This window comes from Tyto alba, unplaced genomic scaffold (assembly GCF_018691265.1).
Source record: "Tyto alba isolate M040663 unplaced genomic scaffold, T.alba_DEE_v4.0 Super-Scaffold_34, whole genome shotgun sequence".
In the NCBI taxonomy this organism is placed as follows: Eukaryota; Metazoa; Chordata; class Aves; order Strigiformes; family Tytonidae; genus Tyto; species Tyto alba.
In genome coordinates, this window is record NW_024881309.1 from 5,763,081 (window position 1) to 5,785,206 (window position 22,126).

At 49.7% G+C, this 22,126-nt stretch overlaps 2 protein-coding genes across 3 annotated transcripts; both read left to right on the plus strand.

Annotated features, from left to right (window-relative positions):
• Positions 1–463: 463 nt before the first annotated feature.
• On the plus strand, positions 464–13,415 carry ERLIN2 (ER lipid raft associated 2). Of its 2 annotated transcripts, none has more exons than XM_042801512.1 (11): positions 464–649; positions 744–815; positions 1,163–1,209; positions 1,686–1,747; positions 2,649–2,774; positions 4,720–4,793; positions 5,215–5,273; positions 6,554–6,645; positions 6,979–7,068; positions 9,300–9,379; positions 10,470–13,415. In XM_042801512.1, the coding sequence occupies exons 1-11, from the start codon at positions 479–481 to the stop codon at positions 10,677–10,679; spliced, it is 1,083 nt and encodes a 360-aa protein (XP_042657446.1). In that variant the 5' UTR covers positions 464–478; the 3' UTR covers positions 10,680–13,415. The 2 variants fall into 2 exon arrangements, with proteins under 2 accessions (XP_042657446.1, XP_042657447.1); XM_042801513.1 differs by having other exon boundaries at positions 471–649; positions 744–825.
• A 1,354-nt stretch (positions 13,416–14,769) lies between these two features.
• PLPBP (pyridoxal phosphate binding protein) lies at positions 14,770–19,798 on the plus strand. The gene is made up of 8 exons (XM_032998326.2): positions 14,770–14,877; positions 15,320–15,427; positions 15,660–15,695; positions 16,280–16,355; positions 16,534–16,668; positions 16,867–17,009; positions 17,644–17,742; positions 18,059–19,798. Exons 1-8 carry the CDS (start codon positions 14,782–14,784, stop codon positions 18,194–18,196), a joined length of 831 nt encoding a protein of 276 aa, XP_032854217.1. The 5' UTR covers positions 14,770–14,781; the 3' UTR covers positions 18,197–19,798.
• The last annotated feature ends 2,328 nt before the right edge of the window (positions 19,799–22,126 follow it).

Here is a 22,126-nt window from a genome sequence, read left to right on the forward strand (position 1 = left end):
TTATATATAACCCTCAGAGATCTATCAAGTGTAAAGATCAAATTATTCTCCTTTATTGACATTTTATACGTCTCTCACACGTTTTTTAAGTCCCGTTCAACAATTACAGAGGTGGAAGATTTAATATGTTTTCTCCCGGCCTCTCACTTTTCCCGTTATTGCCCCAAACCAGCCCGCGCGGGCAGCGGGGGGCTCCAGGGTGGCGGGGGGCTGTGGGACATGGGGCGGGGGGCCCGTGGGAGGCCCGCGACCTTCGGCGGGTGCCTCGGGGCCGGGAGGGGCCCCCCGCCACGCCGCCTTCCTGCTCTTCCCCCTCCTGCTCGGAGCGGGGGTGCGCAGCCCCCCGCCCCCCAAAAAACCCCCCGCGGGGCGAGCGCCGCCGGCGCGGGCGGGTCTCGAACCCGCGGTCCCGAGGCTCCCGTGCTTCCAGCGCCCCCTGGCGGCGCGGCGGCGCGGCGACAGGAGCGGTCGCGCTGTGATGACGTCAGGGCGGCGCCGGGCCGGCCCGGTGAAGAAGGCGCCGCCGCCGCTGAGCGCCGGGCATGGCCCAGCTGGGCGCCATCGCGGCGCTCTCCCTCAGCTTCCTCGCCGCCGCTTTCCTCTCGGCCATTCACAAGATCGAGGAGGGGCACATCGGCGTCTATTACCGGTGAGGCGGGCCCCGCGGCCTCCCCCCCGCCCCGCCCCGCCCGGGCGCGCCCTGAGTAGGCCGCTGCTCACGGCCCTTCTCTTTCCTCCCGCAGCGGCGGGGCGTTGCTGACTTCCACCAGCGGGCCCGGCTTCCACCTCATGCTGCCCTTCATCACGTCCTACAAGTCAGTGCAGGTGCTGCTGGGCCGCGGCCCGCCCGCCGGGAACGGGGCCCTGCCGCGGGGGTGGGCCGGGGGCGCGGGCCGGCGGGTTGAGGATCGTCGAGGTAAAGGCCGGGTCGCGACAGCGTGTGGTTGATCCCGGTACCGGGGGAGAAGCGGCTGTCGGGACCGTCCTGCTGAGCTTCGCGCGGGGGAGGCAGGTCCTGCTCCTGTGTTAGGCGGTTTCCCCGAAGGGCGCGAGGGGGAGATGCGGGAAGAAGCCTGTGGCTGTTTCATGGGCTTATAAGCAAGTAGGATTTGTGCAGGGGAAATCCTGCCTCTTAAGCTTCTTTTCTTAAATCTCTCTTCAGACCACGCTGCAGACAGATGAGGTGAAAAATGTTCCTTGTGGTACCAGGTGAGGTGTTCAGCTGTTACCCACTGCAGTCCTTCATTTTTGTAGAAACCCTTGGGTCTGTTCCCTTTTTTCCCCACTGATCGCTCCAGTGTGCTTTAAAACGTGCAGATTTGTTTTCACGGCCCGGATTTCCTACCACCCCCACAGGTAAAATCGATGAAAGGCTCTGTAAGGCATTGACCAAGCTGATGAGCCCTGCTGGGGTGGTGGTTTATGTGCAGCCACTCTCAGGACTTGCGCTGAGGTTTCCAAGCCTGGGCCCGCATGTTTGCGATACAATTTCTGGAGATGTGGGCAGTTGAAACCAGGAGCCCGGTGCACAGAGTGGGGTGTGGGGCTTTGGTTTGCCGGTGTGCCGCAGCGGTGCACAGCCAGCTGTGGATGCGGTGCTCAGCCCACTAGAGGGGAGTGTCCTCCTCTCAGAGCTGCCTGCCTGAAAGCTTAATTTTTTTTTTTTTTTTTCCTTCCTTTTGCAGTGGAGGAGTGATGATTTATTTTGACAGGATCGAGGTGGTGAATTTCCTCATCCAGAGTGCAGGTGAGCTCTTCCCCTGTGACCTCACGACTCCTGCCACCCCGAGTTGTTTGTGCTCCTGCTGGTGTGTGATGAGGTGGGGAGGCTGTGCGTGGCTGTGCATTGATTTGGAGCTGGGCCTACCGCGGGTATTCCCCTATGCACATTGTAAAGCCCTGTACTTCCCCGGGCATAAACTCTAAACCAGCTCTCCCAGGCGTTTTGTGTGTTTATTATTTCTTGCACATACTTGTTCTATGCTGCTAGTTGCTTCACTAATACCTGAACACCATCCATCACTTCTGCTGCTTGTATTATTACAGCCCCAATGGGCTTTATGCTTCAGTGAAGAACTTCTGATTTGAATAACGAGGTGTGCAAGAGGTAGGGGAGACACGGTGTCTGAGCAGAAGGCTGCCTCTGAAGCCTGAGGAGAATGACCTTTGCAACCTTTTTTCCAAATTCTTTGAGTTCTAACATCCTATTAGTTACAAGTGTGCTATAACTGCCTGGCTCATTGGTGGTGTGCTTTGAGACCTCTGTTTTACGCCAGCTGCAGGATGTTCTTCCCTCGTTGTGCATAGACCACACAGTCTGCATTCTGCAGCTTGGACACAACCCGTGCATGTTTACAGAGAGTGTAGAGAGGGCTGTTATTAATTAGATGTCCTGCTCACAAAGCACGTGACAGAATATTGGTTAGGGTGTTGTGAAATATTAGCACTGATTAAAACTTCCCTGAACAAAGTATTTGTTTGTGGTATAGACTCCTCTTGTGGGTGGATTTTTCATTTCAGACTGGCACTGCGACTTGCTGCCGTGACTGAGCCATGAGCTTTTCACTGCGAGTGCTCAGCCCAAGCTGAGACATCATTCCAACCTAGCAGTTAACACTCTTTTTTTTTTTTTTTTTTTCCTTTTGTAGTATATGACATAGTGAAGAACTACACTGCTGACTATGACAAAGCTCTCATCTTCAACAAGATTCACCATGAGCTGAACCAGTTCTGCAGTGTCCACACGCTGCAGGAGGTCTACATTGAGCTGTTTGGTGAGCTGCCCCTCTGACCTTTTGCTGTTGGGTTGATGGCTCCTGGAGTGATGTTTCTGTTGGTTATTTACATGGTCTGTTGGTGCAGAACTCACTACCCCCAGCTGATGGGCTTTTTACCAATTAATCCAGTGTCTGCTCTGCTTGGAATCCCAATTGTTAGCCAGCTACAGCTGTTATTACTTCTTGTTATCTTTTGGTGATGAGTGCTTCAGTATGTTGTAACACAAAAAAAAAAAAAAATCCAAACCTGCCAGTAGTAATAGAGGGCTTTAGGGAAGGGAACAGTAATTTTGTGGCGTTGTTTGTGTATTTAGCAAATGTGACTTACTGAATCAGTCGCAGCGTTTGCTGGTCAGGATGGAACAGCCAGTCTTCTGCCGTTTGCTGTTACAAGAAGTGTGAGTGAGCACTCCCTGGCCCGTGGGTTTCATCAGCTTTGTCATGCGTGTGGCTGCAATGCCCGGGCACCGCGAGCGAGCGCTGGAAAACGGGACTGCTTGGCAAGGGCCTGCTGACCTCCCTCCCTCGCTTCAGGCCGCTGGGAAGTCGGGCAGCACAGACGCTGGAAGAACACATTGCAAGAGAGTCTGAAGAAAAGCTGTGGTTTCTTGGTAGAAATAGACCAGTCGCTGCCAGTGCTGAGTGTTTTATTTATGACTTTGGACTGACGAGAAACTCCTTCCAGCCTTTCAGCACTACAGCAGTGCAGACTGCGGGCAGTGTTGCTGTGAATGGGTTTGGACCCCAAATGGGCAGAATCTGTGCCTGAAAGAACAGGGGGTGTTTGCAAACTCCTGTTCTCTGTTCAGACTGGGCTTTCCAAGAAGCTTGGCTTTCTGCTTTCTGACATGCTTCTGCACAACATGCAGAACTGGGGCTCAGTTCCCCTCCAGTTCCTTTATGGGACTGCTGGCGAGTGTACTGGTCCTTTGCTGATGGAGTCTCCAGATGTCGGCAGCTGCTGACGACAACTGCTTGAAATGGACTCAAAGCCACTGATTTGCACAGAAGGAACTTGTATAAACTCCCGTGTAACTCTTTGTTTGAGCTGAATGTTTCCTGGCTCGGGGGTTCTGAAATGGGGCACGGCCCATTTTGAGCAGACTTAGGTCATTCTCTGCCCCACATCTGCGAGCAGGTGCAGGAAACTGATAACAGCTGTTTCCTGGACTCCTGGCTGAACTTCATTGTGAGTGTGAGTTCCAGATAGCTAAACTGGGACCAAAGCAAATAATCAAGGAGTGCGATGTGATCACTTTCAAGGCCATTACATTTTTATTTTCCCTTTGCGCTTCTCAGCAGGCCCCAGCTGGAAACGCTGCTATCCTTAGAGCTTCTCGCTGAAGCAGGGCTTTGGTTTGTATTTCCTTTTGAAATTTCTTAGATATGCTGGAGTTAACTGTTATCCATGGAGCCAAACAGACGTTACCAATGACTTTTTTGCAGCCCATTAAAATAACTAATGCACCCATTTCACATTTCTGCCTTTCCATTTTCTTTGTCTGCTGCTGGCACAGATGCAGTTCCTAATCGGTCACAGTTTAGCTGGACCACGTTACTTCAGGATCTACTTGGGAAGATATCAATGGGGAAGTGGGTTAGAGCACAAATTCTTTATCGTAAAGATGCTACTTCTGCTGCGGAAAGATTCCAAACTGCAGGTTATGGGAAACTGGAAAGAGTTTGATTTTTATGCCTGCCGTGTTCCTGTAGTCTGTCCCAAGTACTTGGTGCTGGTCGGTGCTGCTTGACATGCTGAGAGAGATGGGAACCTGCATTGGGGTCAGGGGTGTTTTTTCTCAGACTAGAACTTCTACATTAGATTCATACTGACTTTCCAGAAATAAGAAATCTGAGCCATTCCAGCCAATTCTCTACGTGTTGACAGCAAACTGCCTTGTGGGATTTTTAGTTACTTTTTTTTTTTTTTTCCCCCAATCAGATCAGATTGATGAAAACCTTAAACTGGCCTTGCAGCAGGACCTAACTACAATGGCCCCTGGATTAATTATACAGGTAATCAGGATTCCACTTGGAGATATCTGAGAGTCAGATCATAAGGAGGGGTAAGGGCTAAATGGAAATACGAAGCTGTGAAACTTTTTTAGAAAACTGCTTTATAATGTAGACTTTGTTTAACTTGAGGGATGAGAACAGTATCCCTTCTGTCCTTTCTTAGCTTTGTGTTGAGTTTCTTCTGGTGTTATTCTGGGTACTAGTTTACCCAGGTTGTAATCTCCTGTCATGTCAAGAGATCATTCAGTCCCGCGTTTGCTCTGTGGAGTTTGGACCTGGTCACGATTTCTGCAGCATGCAAAAGCTTTGTGTGGCAGAGCATGCCCTAAGCATTAGCTCCCCCTCCCTTTGCAGCCTCGGGGGCCGTTTGGCTTTTGATTGTTGGCTGCTTGCCTATGTTTTCTTCGGCCTCTCTTTCCAGGCAGTTCGAGTTACAAAGCCAAACATCCCTGAAACAATCCGGAGGAATTATGAGCTCATGTAAGTGCCTGAGACTTGCACCTTTGTGTTACCAAAAGGAATCGGTCATCCAGATTAATGTGTTTTCACAGCAAGCAGTGATCAGAGTGCCCTCTGCCAGGCCTGCTCTCAGCCTCGTGCTGCCGTTCAGAAAGGGGCTGGTGGGGCTGCACCAGATGAGCACGTGTCTGTCACTGTGAGTGGCTGGCAGGTCACTGCTGAGTTAGAAGGTATTTCTCCATTTTGAACACTTGAGCAGAGAAATTACTTGCCCAGGGGCTCCTTCCTCTTGACACTGGCCCTCTCTTAAAGAGGCCTCCCGGAGCATGTGAGTGAGTGGCAGGTGGAGAGATTCCACTGCTAATCCTGTTGTTTGACTAGGATGGAGAAACTGTTGATTCAACAGGCTGAAGACTTGCAGAGCTTTGAAATAACTTTCTTTAATAGCACTTGACACACTGATCCCTTTTCAATGCTCTGAGCCAGCTGCCTTCTCTTGCACTTGATCATTCTGAAATGCTTATGTTCTCCAAGCACTCTGCCAACAGACTGTTCTATGTAGGCCAGAATAAGATCTCTCATCCATTTTGCTTCTCTAGCATTTCATATGACCTTCTGGTATCATGGTAAGTCATGTGCAGTATGGTCACGATAGGCAGAATCCCCAATCAGCCTGTTATCTGTTGCCATAAATACAGCAGGATACGTGTTGAGAGAGACTTCTTGACTAATCTCTCTTCCCTGATGGGGAACAGGAGCAGAGTATTTTATTTATATACAAGCTTTTAAAACTTACTAGTGTATGTACAAAACAGTAAGATAGAAAAGGCTGTAGCATGTAAAATGCACAGAGCCATTTCATTGGATGAAGGGTGATTTCAAAGCTGTAAACTTCCAAATGAAGAATAGCCATCTGCAAGGACAAGGCTTTTACAGGATTTTAATTTCTTACTTTGTTTAAATAACTTCCTCATTAACAGTAGCCCCAAAAACTTACAGATGTGTATGGTCTGTGACCTGGCTCTTGTAGAATGCACTATGGCAGCCTGTAGAGAGTAGCAGGGAGTGTTTCACGCTGACTTGAGGGAAAATGCTTCCCGCTATGGAGGGGAGAAAGAGACACTTTGGTTTAAAAAAAAAAGCTCTGTGTGTGCAGGTACGTGGACTCACTTTCCTGACTGCTGCCTGCCCTAAACTCAGGCTCAAGGGAGGACTGAGCCAAAAGCTCATCCTGGAGATGCGGCAGGCCACACCACCTCAGGAAGCTCACGTCTTGTAACTGGCTTCTTCTGCCTCACTAGGGAGAGTGAGAAGACAAAGCTGCTGATTGCAGCACAGAAGCAGAAGGTGGTGGAGAAGGAGGCGGAGACAGAAAGGAAGAAAGCCCTCATCGGTCTGTATGTCTTTGCTTGAAGGCAGTAGCTATAGGGGAGGGGTTGGGTAGGCAGCAAGAAGAGCCCAGATGCTGGAGAGGGGTGTAGCTGGTTCACTTAAAGGGATCTCTCTGCTGCATCTCTTTGCTGACCTGAAACTCTTCCAGAGAAACTCAAGAGTTTTTCGGGTGGGTTCCAGCCTTGTCCACAAACGTAGACTGATGCCTTCTGAGGGCTAAAAATTCTTCCCACAATTTATTTCCACCAGAAGCGGGTGGTTTCATGGGTGAAGCTGATTCTGGCATTAAGAAGACTGTGTGATGATAATGTGGATGTGTTCTTTTTCATTTCAGAGGCAGAAAAAATTGCACAAGTTGCTGAAATAACTTACGGACAGAAAGTGATGGAAAAGGAAACAGAGAAGCGAATTTCAGAGATTGAAGGTGAGCTTTGCAATAAGTAACTGTTCTGTAGTGAATTTTATCTAAAGATCCTGAAACAGTTCACCATGGAGTCAAGTAGCTCTTGAAGTGTGTGCATTGACTGCGTTCTTCAATCCAAGCTGACATGCACAGGGGTGAAGTTACTGGTCTGAAGTCTTTCATTTTAGCCCACGTGTGTGGTGCCTTATGTAATGCATCGCAGTTCTGAATAAATGTGTCTGAATACGCAGATTCTACCAACATTTCAGGGCCTATTTTGCAGTGGTGTTTTCAACAGGGCAGATCAGTCAGGATAGGAGGAGGCATTTGGGATACTTGGGCAATAACAAAGTGGAGCTCGACCCCAGATTCTTGGGTGATTCCTCATATAAGTGCAGGAGGTATAGTTGTCACAAGTACGGAGGAGGGGAATGGCAGGCTCATGTCGTCCTTGAAGTCATGGCAGGTTTTGGATAATGGCTGCAGACTCTCACAGAGAAGTGGAAGCATCCTAAAACACTACTGTGCAATCTTGTAGGAGATAATTTCTTGATTATCTGCAGTAGGGTAGGGTTGTGGAAGCTTTCTATCCTTTTCTTGCCTAGGATTCTTTTAGAACCTGCCTCTTTCTTGGCATGAAGAGGTATGCAAATTTAGCTTTAGTTTCTTGTGTAGCGTGAAATATTTAGAAAACAAAGTCTGGCTATTACACGTTCTGCAACAGCAGAGGTCTGTTTTGTAGCTTCCAATTCCTAAAGGTTGAGAAAAGGGGAGGGGGAGCTGCTCCTTTTGAAAATGTAGTATTTTGTGCATTTTTGCTTTTTCATCCTCCTTTAGTTTTGCAGCCAACTACTTTTAGGAACTAGGGTTGACCAGAGGCAGGAATAGAAATGTTTTTTTTGCAGACTGTGCTTCCTGAAACTCCTTTTCAAAGTAATCTTTCTAGGAGGTTGTATGTTGAGTTAAGATGATGTCCCCTCACCCATTTGATACAATGCTTTGTCAAGGAGAGTCGAGGGCATGAATGGGGTTTCCATCTCCAGCTCAGAGTGGCAAGGCCTTATTTTCAGTTAGATTCATTATAGGCCCTGTCAAGCTTTGCAGATGGCCACTGAGGAGCCAATTAAGAGTTTTACAGATGAGCAGCTTCTCATTAAGAAGCTCTTCACAGAAATACAGTGGTTTTTACTTCTTGTAAATCTGTGTCACCGGGTGTCAGGACTGCAGTTCAACTCTGTGCTGGCAGAGGACTCCTGTCACCCTCATTCTTTCTAGTGTCTCTGACTGGGACCACTCTTAGCAGAAAGAGAGGAAGTCAGGGGCCAAGCCATCCAATTGCTTACGTGATTTTTAAGTGTAGCAGCTCACAGGACTCCCTGGTAATATAGGTAAACAAACGGCTTATGCAGCTGTGCAACTCTCAAATCCAGACTGACGTGTTCCAATCATGTGGCTCCCTGTCCTAGAAGGAATGTCAAGAGGTCACATTGAACATCACAGATTACACCCATCTTAGCCTTAACGTGGTGGACTGATACCACATCATTATCGTTGGATAGATAAAAAGTCAGAAGGGAGGAAAAAGAAGCACAATACAGAAAGGGAGCGTGTTTCTTTTCCTTAAAAATCTCTGCTAGGAGTTGGGGAATTTAAGTATCCTGCAGGATCAGACCCCTTACGCAATTGTTGACATTGCAAGGAAACAGCTCTCTAACATCTGTCTGAGGGGCAGAGCCTGTAAAAGTTGAAATCGCCTGCTTCTACGTGCCAGAACCTTAACCTCAACATCCCAGACAAAATCCCATCTGGGGAATTGCATTCACAGTCACAGGCTTCATCTGTAGAGCAGTCTGCTGTGCTGTTCTTGGAGTCCTGTGCAAATGTTGTGGGTAAATACCACTTTTGCACTGGAACAGTTGCTGCACTTTCAGCACGAGAGTTAGTGGCTGGCTAGAGAAGAAAGAACGTTCTCGGCCTGCGTGACAGGGGTTGTAATAAAAACCTTATGTTTATAAAATGCTTTGAGGTCTTCAGTTGCAGATGCAATTTACTTATTTAATGCTATCATCCTGCAGCGTTTTATATGTAAATTGAGATCCCATTTCTGGGGTTTGCATTTTGTTCCTTCTTCCCCTTGTTGTGTCCAGTACAGTTTAGATGTGGTACTAGGCACTTTAAAAAGTTTCCAGCTGCAAATGGTGCTAACATGGCTGAAAATAAAACTGAATACGAGAGCATGTGTTTTCTTCCAGATGCTGCATTTCTTGCAAGAGAGAAGGCAAGAGCTGATGCTGAATGCTACACTGCTATGAAAGTAGCTGAGGCTAACAAGGTATTGTTACTTCCTCATGCTGTGCCGTGAAGCAGGGCTCCTTGTGTTAGGCTGTATAGAAATATTCAGCAAAAGAGCAGTCTGTTTATTGTTGTGTCTCATTGTTTAAGTCAAAAGGCAAAACAAAGCCACCATCTCGGAAAAGTTTTCATCGAAACTGAAACAATTGGATCCTCATTTGGAAATTCATTTTCTGGTCAGATAAATTTATGTTGGGATACATGAAATATCTGGTCATCTCTGGAGACAGCTCTGCTAGATGCTAACGGGGCCATGGTTCCCTCTAGATAGAATATCCGTTTCAGTGTTGCCCTTTCATGCTGTTGTAATCAGAAATGTCAATTGATTCCAATGTGCAAGCTGGCAAGCAATCAAGGCAGGGAGATCTCTAGAGTGACAGGAAGGCTTAGAGTCAACAAGTGTTCAGGCGATGAGCAAATGAAGCTGATCTTATACACCAAACTAACTAGCCTGGCAAAGCCTTGGTACCTCAAAAGAGGGGAAAAAAAAAAAGACACCTGGAAACAGAAATTGTATGGATAGAACTGCCAGGCTTGTTACTGTCTACAGCAAGTTCCCAGGGCATCCCAGCAGGAAGACTTTCTGTTTTGGAAGGCTCAGTAAGAATGGACAGAGGTCTGGGGTGTTTGTGCACAAGTTCTGTCCCAATTAATTCTGTCCTCTCGGTTATAATGTTGTTATCCTGAACGAATGAGCTCTGCTTTCTAGAACAGACTTGTCAATCCACTCTGGAAAAAAGCCAGTTGTGTTTTTCTTTCCAGTAGCTTGCATTGCAAGGGCATTCAGTGAATTATGTGCTTTTGAGCATCACCATCTCTGGTACATTTCGATTGAACGTTTCCTCAGCTGCTTCCATCACTTTCTCATTTGTCACTTAGTCACTGGGATTTAGAGCTTCACTTAGACATACTGAAAGAGAGCCTTCTTCTGGGCACTCTGTCTTTTCAGCTGAAGAGAGGATGAGCATGCTTGCTAGTGTTGTGGAAAAGTAGATGCCTTGTATGCTCGTAACAGAAATTTGCGTTTGACTGAATCCGAGCTGTTGGTGATCCGTTTTCTTTTTGTGCAGCTGAAGTTAACTCCTGAATACTTGCAGCTGATGAAATACAAGGCTATCGCAGCAAACAGCAAGATATATTTTGGCAAAGATATTCCCAACATGTTCATGGACTATGCAGGCAGCCAGACCAAATTTGCAGAGGGACTGGCAGAAGGAATCCCAGAAGAGGATGGGGCAGGAACCAGTGAGGACACAAAACTACTTCATAATGTCAACTGAAAAGAAAAATTTCTATTTGTTTTATATATATATAAAAAAAAAAAAAAAAAAAAAAAAAAACACCACCTGGGAAGTTCCTTTCTGGTTTCCCCCTTTCCTGTACCAAAAAAGATGAATCAGACTTAATCCTTTCAATCTTTTGTATGACAATTAGACACAAAGACTTTGGTATTTATGAGGTGTGTTTTTTGTGGTAGCTTCTAAGCAGCCAGCTCCAGGTATGTCCTCTAGATGCACCTCTCCCTGCTCTCGTAATATAGACCAAAGTATTCTGGAGAGGCTAGCTAGACTGCTTGTCTGCAGCCACCTTAGATGGGTAATTAATTTTGGATTGAGGTGGTTCATAGCAGTTGGAAGTAAAGAAATGTTGAGGTTTTGTAGGGAGGGGAATTGCTGCTACAACTTGGTGGGTTTGTTTTGTTTTTTTTTTTTCTTCTTGGAAATTTCGAGTACTTTATTTTAAACCCCTTTTAAAAAAAGGTGCTAGACTTTCGTACACTAAGCATGTCTGCTTGAAGGCCTGGGCCTTGTCCAAATGGCAGGTTCGTGCCTGTCGTGTGGGGCACTGGCACGCTCTAACAGCCTCTGTCTATGCTCCAGGTCTGTCCTGAGTGCAGGGTGCAGCAAATGCACAAAACCACCTTTTACTGAGGTCTGAGCCAATGTGTTTTGCCTTGGTAGGGCAGCTGAGACCACGTGCACAGTGAGTTACAGAAGTTCAGCTGAAATCCCAGGGGTCACTTAGTTACCATGAGGGGGTCTAAGCCTCAGACCATGTGTTGTGCAGGTAGTGGCCCAAACTGTTCATTTTCTGCATCTTACCACTGGTTTGTTTTCCATTTGTCATACTTCAGGAGGACAATCAGGAGTAGTCTTTATTTTGAGGCTTTTTCCAGCAGTTTAGCTGCTCAGTGAGGGGTGTAGGCATGCTGATGGGGGCAGCATCCTGCCAGTGGATAATTGGACTTGATTTTCCGTGAAACCAGACTGCAAGCATGGTACTTGTCACAGCCGACATAGTTAGAAAAACTAGGGAGAAAAGAATTTTTGTCTCAGGGACCCTGACTTTGCTTTTTGCAAACTCCTTGCTGGCGAGTAACTGCTTGAATGACTAGTCCCATGGTCATTACAGGACGTTATCTGCCTCTGCAAGACCAACTGTATTTCAGTGTTTACAGTGTCTTATTAGAAAGAGGACATTCAGGTAAACTGAAATGAAGGGAACCGAGTTACTGTTGGTTTGTTTTTTTTTTTTTTTTTCTGAATAGACCTTGTGAAAGGCAGATTGACTAGTAGCAAAGGACATGAAACATCATACTGAAGTCACAGGACAAAGAAGAGAACCTATTGTCTCCAAACTGTCCAAAGATAAATTTTCCTTTTTCACTCAGAACAATGCTATATAATGTACCTTTCACTTCAGAAAACTTCTTAATTCTTCGCATACCAGATGCAAAGAGTTTTAAAAGTAATAGGGTTTTATTTTACACACATGCAAAACTTGAGGGGGTGTTAAAGACAAAGATTTGGGCCTCAAATGTTTGTTGTTTTTTTTTTTTTTCCCTCTCCCTAATCCATCTGCCACTTGGCAGGAGAGCCTGTTTATTAATTGCTGTTATAATTTGCGGCCAACGTACTAATATGAGATGATGCAAGTTTAAGTGCTAACTTAGTTGTCAGAGACCAGCCTATTGCATTTACAGTCTTGTGCCCCAAACGCTTGCTACCTACTACACTTGGTTTCATTCTTCAGTGTTTTAAACATGCATTAATCTTTTTAATAAGGCAATCACACTAAAATAGAAGTCTGATTTATTTCAGCTGCTGGTTCCAGTATTTTTACTTCAGTTTTCTTTTCCCTGTTAAAGTGATTATTGATTATTTGAAAATGCAAAATAAGAGCTCTATAAGCATCAATTTCTGCTGGAGGAGAGTCTCATCTCCTATGTGTCATCTTTGCATTTGTTGGAAAATATGAGCTAAGGGAAGTTCTGTCTCCAGACTGATGTACTACATTAGACAGCACAGCCCTTTATAAATAGGTGTCTGCAGGAGGATTATGAACAGGGAATAGCAGAAACTTAGAAATGAGGTAATAGTACCTAAACCTTTGAGGATGATCTCATTTGGGATTGTTCCACATTCTTGCTGGAGATGTCCATTAGTAACTCAAACCTACTTTTTACATGAGTATTTTTCACTAAAGAAAAGACACAAATAAGCCAAAGTAGTATTATAAAGCATGTTTTTGTATGACTCCACAGTAAGACAATACTTTGGAATAAATAGGTCTTAATGATTTTTTTTTTTTAATTGAAAACATTACTGCTGAGGTATTCTTGTAATTTAGTTAAATTGTAATAACAGTAAAAAAAGAAAAAACAAAGTTGACTTCATACAGTCTTCACAAGCCACAATCCATTGTTGCATTTTCATTCAAGTTTCTACATCATTTGTGTAATTTCCCTAATAGATGTCACTACATATAAATCTTTATTCTACCTATCTGACACTTTGTCCTTATATCAAGATTTCAGATTATGGAAATGATGATCTGCATTTTCAAACCACTCTGTATAACAAAGAAAATACAGGTTTGTGGCACTGCTGATACCTGAGAGTTGCTGGCGGGAGCATGGTAATGCTTTACCAGTACAGTCTTTGATCTTATGTATGAAATTAAAAGCCTTTTTATTTTGGTATTTGCTATGACAATAAAATGGCCTTCAATTTTAATATCAAGTCTCTTTTTCATGGATAACCTTTCACACAGTGTGTAGATGTGTTTGCAGGAGAAGGTCTACCAGGGTAACACCAAGGCTGCCGTGGCTGCGGTGGGGTGCTGGCACGCGTGCCCGTGCCGCTGCGTGGGGCCAGTTCTCCCTTTCCAGTGAGCAGGAGAGAGGAATGTGGGAAGAAGAGGGGCAGAGGTGTCTGTGTCAGCCCAACAGCCAGCTGAGGGATGCCACAAGCGCTTTTTGGCCCCGCTTCGCTAACAGGATTGGTGAAAAATACGGTAACAAGACTTCAGTGGCAAATATCTAGGATTTGGTAGAGCTCACAGAAAATCATTGTCGTGTTTTACCAGACAAAGGGCAGGAGCCTTCTGGGTATTTTTAAACAGCTGTGTAAATACTGTCATTGCTCAGAATATGGGGAAGGAGAGTAAGTTCTGCACATTAAGACAAATATTTTAGTTAATAGGTTCCAGCTGGCAGTTTCCCATTCTTCCCCTCTGCCGTGCCGCGATAAAGGCTGGCATTGTCGGCGGCGCGGGGGCCTCCCGTGGCCCCTCTGCCTGCGTGGCTGCGCTCCAAGCGCTCCTCACAGCGCCGACCTGGCCTGCAGAACCAAGCGGTCCTGTTTTATAAGGTTTTTTGGTTTTTTTTTTTTTTTTTCTGAAATAAATGAGATCTGCACCCCGGAGAGACTGTTCTTCATGCAGCTGCGAAGAACGCAGTTTTGGGAGGGTGGGTTGTGTGGACTTTTTTCTAATTTGGGGGTGCGTTTTCTTGCAGTACGCAAGGTCTGCAGGTCAAAGTGAGTTCTGCAGTGCTGGGATGGGCAGCACTTGCACAAAAGAGGCTCTTGGCTGCCAGATTTTCTTTCCAAGCACAAGGGCCAAGGCTTTCTGCGGATGCTTTCCTCATAGCCAAGAGTAGCTGGTAGAAACCTCCTTCTCCCCCTTGCTCTCCCACAGAGGGGCAGTTGGGGTGCCAGGTGCTGACACCACTCCTTCGTTGCAGGCGGGACCACAGCTTTGTCGCTAGCCAAAACCGGCGAAAGGTATGAGGGGAGGGAGGGAAGGGGAACGCGTGTGCTGTGGGCAAAGCCCAGGCTTTCCCCGCGGGAGCCTGTGGAGGTTGGCAGTCGGATCCAAGGGACTCGGGGAGCGGGGTTCTGCCCCGGGCCTTGGCGCTGCCCTCAGCGATTCCCGCCATGGCGCCCGCCGACCTTCCCAACATGGCGCCTTCCGACCTTCCCAATATGGCCGCCGCCGCCTTCTGCCCCGCCCCGCCGCTCCCATTGGTCGCCCTTGGCGCGGCGGGGCGATCCCATTGGCCGCGGAGCCGGGGGGGCAAGGGGGCGGGGCCGGGCGGGGATGTGGAGGGCCGGCATGGCCGCCGCCGACGGGCTGGGCCCGGCGCTGCGGGCCGTCACCGAGCGGGTGCAGCAGGCGGCAGCGCGGAGGCCGGAGGTGAGGGGCGAGGCGGGGGGGGGGGACGGACACTCGGGGTGAGGGCGGAGAGCCCTTACCCCGCCGGGGTCAGCCCGCTCGCTGCGGCGGCAGGTCACCAAAGGGACGGGCCCCGCATCGTGAGGGCAGGTCTGTCGTCACCATGGAGACAGCCCCCCCCTTCCCCCCCCCCCCATCACCACAGAGGTGGGCCCACGGGTGTCTGTGGAGGCTGGACCCCGTCGTGATCCTTAGAGGTAGGCTTCCCCTACCGCTAGAGCCAGGGCTGCGTTGGGACAGGCCCCCATCAGGGTAGAGGTCACCCTGACCCCCTCCCACAGCAGCCCCAGGCTGTGGGGTGACCTGAGCTGGGGCTGGGTGCTGCAGGACACCGGGGAGAGCGTGGGGCAGGCCGGAGCCACCCCCGGGAATCCCCCCCCTCACCCTTCGGGTGCTTCTGCAGGGGCTCCCGGCCGTGCAGCCGCGGCTGGTGGCCGTCAGCAAGACGAAGCCGGCAGAGATGGTGATCGATGCCTACAGCCACGGGCAGCGCAGCTTCGGGGAGAACTACGTGAGTTTGTCACGCCCCGCGGGTCTGTGAGCGGGTCCCCACACCGAGGGCAGGCACCGGGCAGCCCAACACGCGTGGCTCTGCCTGTGGGGAGCTGGGCTGGGTGAGGCCACTGGCCTGGGGTTTCTGAGGTGCACGCTGGCCCCAGCATCACCCATCCCAGAGAGACCACTCCTCTGGTGCAGGCATGCCTGGCATGGTTTTAACGAGAGATTGTCTTGAATTCTCCTAGGTTCAAGAGTTGCTAGAAAAGGCATCAGACTCTAGAGTAAGTACGTGGTTCCTTTACATATTCTCTCTCCTTGTACAGCTGTGTCCTGAGAGCTGTTTAGCAAAAGCCCTGTTTTTTGTTAGGGATTTGGCAGTGGAGGCTGCTTGTTACTTGTCTTTTTAGATAAATGATGGGGTTATTCTTAGCTCATTGCCTCTGCCCCATTCCCCCTCCTTGCTGGCTCCAGAGGATTCTGTGAGTACGTGCACCTTAGTCATAAAGAATTTGTCTGAAGAGCACGTTTTGTGCTTTCTGCTGTAGGAGATATGCAATCCTCCTTGAAAAAAAACGGTAACACTCAGTTTGGGCAAAACACCTAATTTTAAGGTTGTTCGGTTACAAAAGAGCTTTGCTTTTTCCATTCACGGTGCAATGCTCTGCAGCCACAGCCCTGTTCCTCTCCAGGCTGTGAAGCAATCTCAGCACACACCACAAGCACTGCCTGAGCCTTGTCTTTCAGGGTAAACAAAAGAAAAAGATTGGGTGTCTGGTATTTTGTTTGTGGGCAAACTAAGACTTAAGTACTGTGGGGGGGAAGAGGGAATTGCCGTTCAAACCTAACTGTTCCTCTCTGCTTTCAGATTCTGTCCTCTTGTCCAGAGATTAAGTGGCATTTTATTGGCCATCTGCAGAAAAATAATGTCAACAAGTTGATCGGTAAACTCTCTTTAATTTTATGTGCAGTGACTCTGTGGGCAATAGTCTTCAAATGTTCAAATAATAACAACCTCGTGCACATTAACTCACCAGTGCTTGTCTCTGTGAGTGAGCTGAGTTGTAGGTACAAAACTTTCTGTGCCAGCAGAATTGCCCTCAGCCTGTGTTTTCTCCCCAGCTGTCCCTAACCTGTTCATGTTGGAAACGGTGGATTCTGTGAAACTGGCAGACAGAGTCAACAGCTCGTGGCAGAAAAAGGGGTCGTCTCAGAAGCTGAAGGTCATGGTGCAAGTTAACACAAGTGGAGAAGACAGTAAGTGGCTTTCGCTGATGGTGCACAGGTTTTTCCTGCGGACTTGACAGAAATGACCTGAATGGGATGGGTTGATTTGTGCTCTTAAAGCGTTTCTCTAAGCTAAGATGAAACTTGATCATCTGTTAGCTTCTGCCTGGCTGCAGAGAGGGGAGATCTGTGGCAGAGCTTGGCACAAACCTCCCTGCTTTTTGCCAGGTAAGCACGGCCTTCCTCCCGGAGACACCGTGGTGGCTGTGGAGCATGTCATCAAGAATTGTCCAAGCCTGGAGTTTGTGGGGCTGATGACGATTGGCAGCGTTGGGCATGACCTTAGTAAGGGGCCAAATCCTGACTTCCAGGTAAGACTTTCTAGAAAAAAATGTCAGCTGTTGCCTGGCCTCTTGTTACAGACTTGTCTGCCCCGGTCAAACCAACATGCAGTCCAGCTGTAAGTCTGACTGTAGATTGTCAATAGAAACACCTTGTTCAGACTAGTACAGAGCTCTGAAGTGTCAGTATTAGTGCCGCTGTTGGGCTCGTTTCTGCAGAGGCCAGGTGCCCATATGTATTTATTTCTCTGAAGCTGCAGCCAAGATATTGGCAGGGGTATCTTACGCAGCAGTTACTGTCCTGGATCCCCCGGTCCTGCTTTCAGACGAGGTTTGTCAGCCCTTTGCACACTGTGTGTGCAGGGCTGCATCAGGCAGAGGATCTGGGTCTGTGTTCCTCGTCTGTCATGCTAGTGTGATAACTGGATGGCTTCAGAAGATGTGTAGACTCGTGAGTACGTGTGCTGTCAGTAACACAGTAATGGGAAATATCCAGGCACAGTTACAGTGCTGCAGAGCAAGCTTCAGCGTCAAGTGTGGGAATTTCATGTTCTGTGTGAAGGAGACTTCAAAGAAAGGCAGAAATCGTGATCTGTGAAACCTGAAAGTGAGCTGGTGTGGCTGTCAAGTGTGTGACCCTCTCTTCTTTCCTTCTCCCTTCTAGATGCTGCTATCTTTGCGGCAGGAAGTGTGTGAAAAGCTCCATCTCCCCGTTGAGAAGGTGGAGCTCAGCATGGGCATGTCCACAGACTTCCAGCACGCAGTAAGTCTGGTTTCCTTCTGCCACCTCTTCTCCCGGGAAACGAGCGTACCAGCACCAGCAGTAGGCCTCCCAAAGTCCAGCCCAGGCCTCATCCAAACGGGCCTCTTAGGTCTGGATGGAGATACTGACGGTGCTGTTGTTTGAAAAACAGCTCTCCCGGTCGTGGGATGGAGTCTGGGCTTCAAAACAGACCCTAGGTGTAGCTGCAGATGGCCAGTACCTGGGGAACCGTCCGTCTGTGGCAGGGCGAGTGGACTGTGTTGGCAGGTGCAGGTGGCAGCCCTGCCCTGAACTCCTCCTTTCTGTCTCTTCGTAGATAGAGGTTGGATCCACAAACGTCAGGATTGGAAGCACTATTTTTGGAGAGCGGGATTATTCCAACAAAGCAGCCGGTGACAAGGCCCCTGCTGAAACTGAAGGCAAAACAGAGACCGTGACAGTGCAGGGTCATTAAATGGGAAAAAGTGGCCTCGACAGAGGACAGCTGATGGGAGACCTCACTATGCATTCTTACCTCCCTCTGTGTCGTCACCCAATCATGATGGTGAGAGGGAATTCCTCGTAACAGAACAGAGGCCAGAAATGCCTCATAATTTATTGTGATCATAAATTACCCATAGAAACTGGAGATTTTTATAACCAACAAATGATAAGAAAATTTATGGTTGAAAGTGACTGTGGTATCTTGGCTCCTTCGGGGTCATTAAGAACAGTGACTTTTGGATAATTAGGTTGAACAAACTTAAGTATTTGCCAGGATGAAGTTGCTAATGAGCAGGATGTATCTGCAGCAGTGTTGGTGATTGTTCTCACTGAGGACTAAATTCTTCATTAAACAAGTTATAATCTTGCCAGAGACATATAAATGTTTCCCCAAATAAAAGTTTTGTGCGCGGTCACTACTGAGGAAATAAAAACTGTGACAGAGGCATACTGTGACACTGGAGAGACTGGTTCCATTTAAACAGAGGATGAACAACAAGCACACAAGGATGGAGGAGGGACGCAGTTGCCAGGATGAGTTCATGGTGTAATGTTTCGGGTGCAGATCGCACGTGTGGGAGTGTCCTGGCTGCAGTTCATGTTCGTGCTGTTCAGGCTGACACTGCTAACTTTTCCCATTGGTTCTGTGTCTGCCGAGATCTGGGATGCTTTCAACCTTCCCCCCTTGTGGAGTGGTGTTGGGAGTTACTTTCATCCTGCCTAGTAGTTGTTGATGCTGTAAGTTCTTTTTGGTCAGAATGGGGCTATTCTGCAAGGCCCTTGGTCTTACCATCAGCTTGCTGTTGCTTTCCAAGGCAAGTCACTTAACTGTTTGGTGCCTCCACCATCCCCTCTACATCTGTATGAGGAGAATAGCATTTGCTGGTCTCGCAGGACAGCAGTGAGGTTTGCTAGAGGCCCTTCAGGAAAAAGTACTTCAGAAAGTAAAGTAGTATTGCTCCGCGGTGTTCTAGGTTCCAGGAAAAAAAAAAAAAAATCCTGTTGCCACTGACAGAGCTTCTAGGCTATGTCTTAAAATCTTAAGTGCCGGTCTTGCCTTCGCTTCTGGAGGAGGGAAGCGGGACTCACCGCGGTAGCGGTTCCAGTCAGGTGGGAGCAGAAGCTCCTGCACTGTCACGTGCTGGTTTTGGCCAACGGTGGCTGTGGCAACTCTCTTGTAACCCGTGTCACAACCGCATTTTGGGGCTTTTGTGCACTGTGAAGAGGAGGAGACATCAGTTACCAGCAGAAACATCCTTCCCAGGCTTTTCTCTGTGTGCGTGTGGTTAAATCTAGCTGTTGGTTTTACTCTCTGACTATAAATGCTGAATGTAAATGAAAAGAGTCAACTCTAACACCAACCTGTCATGGCTACATGGTTTAGAAGCAACATGCAGTCTGAGCTGCCCTCCTCGGCACTGCACCATGTGTTGTTTCATAGCCTGTTAATAAAAAGTGGTGAATTTTAATACCATCTGTGCCAACTATAAAGCTATTAAAGATGTTATTTTTACGTTCCAGCGTTGTGAATAAATGCCCTGAGTTGCCGCTGAAGCTCTTTCCCAAACCTGGAGCTGCTGTCGAGCGAGATTTGCTTTGTCTGGGGCTGGAGGGAGGAGGGCGGTTGGAAAGACAGCCGAGAGCTGGCCGGGAAAAGCGAAGCTTGCTTGCAGGGGAAGGCGCGAGGGCGAGGTGTTGGCCGGCTGAGCTGTTCCTGGAGGAGCCCTCTGGGTGGCACTGCTCCCCTGGCCCGCCCAGGGAGGGACAGCAGCTCCCCGGCTGCCTGCGGACACGTACGGATCAGCGAGTCTCAAAAATAACTCAGTTTCCCATCCGAGGGCTGAAGCGAATCCCCCTTTCTCCCACCTGCCTCTCCCCAGGATTTCGGTGCCGCGCACGGGCCGCGGGTCCTCACGCGTGCAAATCTCAGCACGTTTAAAGCCTCTGGTTTATTTTGCAGAATGCAGCCGGGGCGCCCGATCTATCCAACGCGCGAAGACCGCCGGCGTCCCCGCAGTGGGCGTTTGCTGCTTGTCAGTGTTGGCTGGGGCCCGCCGTAGCAAGCGAGGAACGAAGGTGAGCTGCTACCTGAGCTTACAGAGCAAGCCCAGCCCCGGAGCCGGGGGTTTTGAGCCCAGGCGGGGATCGGGGACCCCCTGCTCTGCTCCCCCCCCTCACTGACAGCCTGGGGCTCCAAAACCAGCTGCGCGGCCGCCGCTCTTCCTGCCCGAGCATGGAACAGCGGGGCGGCCTTACCCTGAGAACTGTCTGGCGGCGTGGCTCGCATCCCCTCTTGCTTTTCCTCTCTCCAGCATTTTGTCCTTACGCTGGCCAAACTTAATGGAGTAGTCAGTGGTGCAAACCGGGAGGTGAGTGCGCGGGTGGCTGTGGGGGCAGCGCAAGGCTTGCCCTGGCTCTCGTGCCCTGAAGCTCTGGCTGGGCGCAGCGGCATTTCAGGAGCAGGCTGGCTCGCGAAAGCGTGCGGCCGCCTGGTTTTGTGATCTGCCTCTGTACTCTCTGCTAAAACATTCAGGGCCCCGTCAGCTCTGGCGCTGGCCTCCTGCGCGGGACCGCGGCTGTCTCGGTGGCTCTGGGGGTGCTCTCTGCTGAAGGACACCCCTCCCCTCCGGCTGGGCCGCGGCGTGGGGGCTGTGCCCGAGCAGCAGCACGCCGGCGTTGGGCTGTGACAAGGCGCCGGAGAGGGGAGCAGCGTGAGCTTCTGCTCCCTTCTTCTGCAGCTGCTTCTCTCGCCCATCCTGCTTCCAACAGCCTTTTTCCTTCTGACCGCGTCGTGCCCCGGAGCTTTGCCCTGCTCCTCCTCTGGCCGTGCCCGCCGGCACCTTCTGTTCCTCCCTGCACCCACCGCGGTGTCGGTGACGCCGGACACCTGTCTGGGGGGGGAGCGGGGCGCAGACCACCCACTCCTTCCGCAGAGGTCACCCGGCAGATGGTAACTGCTGGTCACTGGAGAGGAGCCAACGAGTCGGAGATGAAAGGCTCCCTGGCCTCTTAATGAACCACTCCCCGCTCAGGCACCTCGGCCCCCTGCAACACAAGCTTTATTTACATCTATTAAAAGCACTGGGCCGGTTTATTGAAGCAGCAGTGCTCTCGCTCCCCGCGCCTCGGGGCAGTGTCACTGTCAATATTTGCCTTGGAGGAACGCGTCCAGCAGATGAAGGCTTGCTTGGCGGCCAGAGGGACTCCTCCTCCCTCGTGACTTGCAGCCCGTGCTGCTGGCCGATGGCGCAGGCGCCGTCCCCTCCCGCAGCACAAGCACGGCCCCGGCTTTCCCAGCAGTGCCCCGAAGCCGCCCTTGTTTCCCCGCTGTCCCTTGGCTGGGGGTTGGCCAGGCTGACCCCCCCCCACCCACCCGGGGCCATGCCGAGCAGGACTTCCCCTGCGCTCTGGAGAAAAACTCTTCCCGCGGGCTTGGGGAGCATCTGTGGGCAGCCTTGGCTGCCTCTGAAAGGAATGAAGCTGTTGATTACGCTGGACGGGGTGATGTGCTGCTGCTTCTCCTTTCCTGGCTGCTGGGGAGATGGGCTGGCCGCCCAACGCCATCCTCCTCCTCGGGGAAGCGCCGGTGCCGAAGCAGCAGCCGCTCCTGTTAGTCCCTCTCTGAAGTTGCCGAGCTCCGCAGGCTCCGGTTACTGTTAGGTGAGAGCCCAGGCATCGTTCACTCGCCTTCCCGTACCGAGCCAGGCTTCATTTATTTTTTACCAGATAATACCCTTTGTGTTGCAAAGCGTCTGCAGCCCAGCTTGGCCTCTGCCTGCTCGCCGCGCTCCCCGGCGTGTGGCACCAGGTGCCGTGGCCAGGCCCAGTGCCCAGCACCGTGCCGTCTGCGGGCAGGCGCGGGGCGCTCGCCTTGCAGGAGAAAACCGAGAGATTTGGGTCA

Bases quoted from the DNA above. Each gene is read 5' to 3' on its own strand.
- PLPBP (XM_032998326.2), top strand. From the start codon at position 14,782: ATGTGGAGGGCCGGCATGGCCGCCGCCGACGGGCTGGGCCCGGCGCTG. The intron at 16,669-16,866 runs GTAAGTGGCTTT...GCTTTTTGCCAG, and splicing joins TAACACAAGTGGAGAAGACA to GTAAGCACGGCCTTCCTCCC. The intron at 17,010-17,643 runs GTAAGACTTTCT...TCTCCCTTCTAG, and splicing joins GGCCAAATCCTGACTTCCAG to ATGCTGCTATCTTTGCGGCA.
- ERLIN2 (XM_042801512.1), top strand. From the start codon at position 479: ATGACGTCAGGGCGGCGCCGGGCCGGCCCGGTGAAGAAGGCGCCGCCG. The intron at 650-743 runs GTGAGGCGGGCC...TTCCTCCCGCAG, and splicing joins CACATCGGCGTCTATTACCG to CGGCGGGGCGTTGCTGACTT. The intron at 9,380-10,469 runs GTATTGTTACTT...CTTTTTGTGCAG, and splicing joins AAGTAGCTGAGGCTAACAAG to CTGAAGTTAACTCCTGAATA.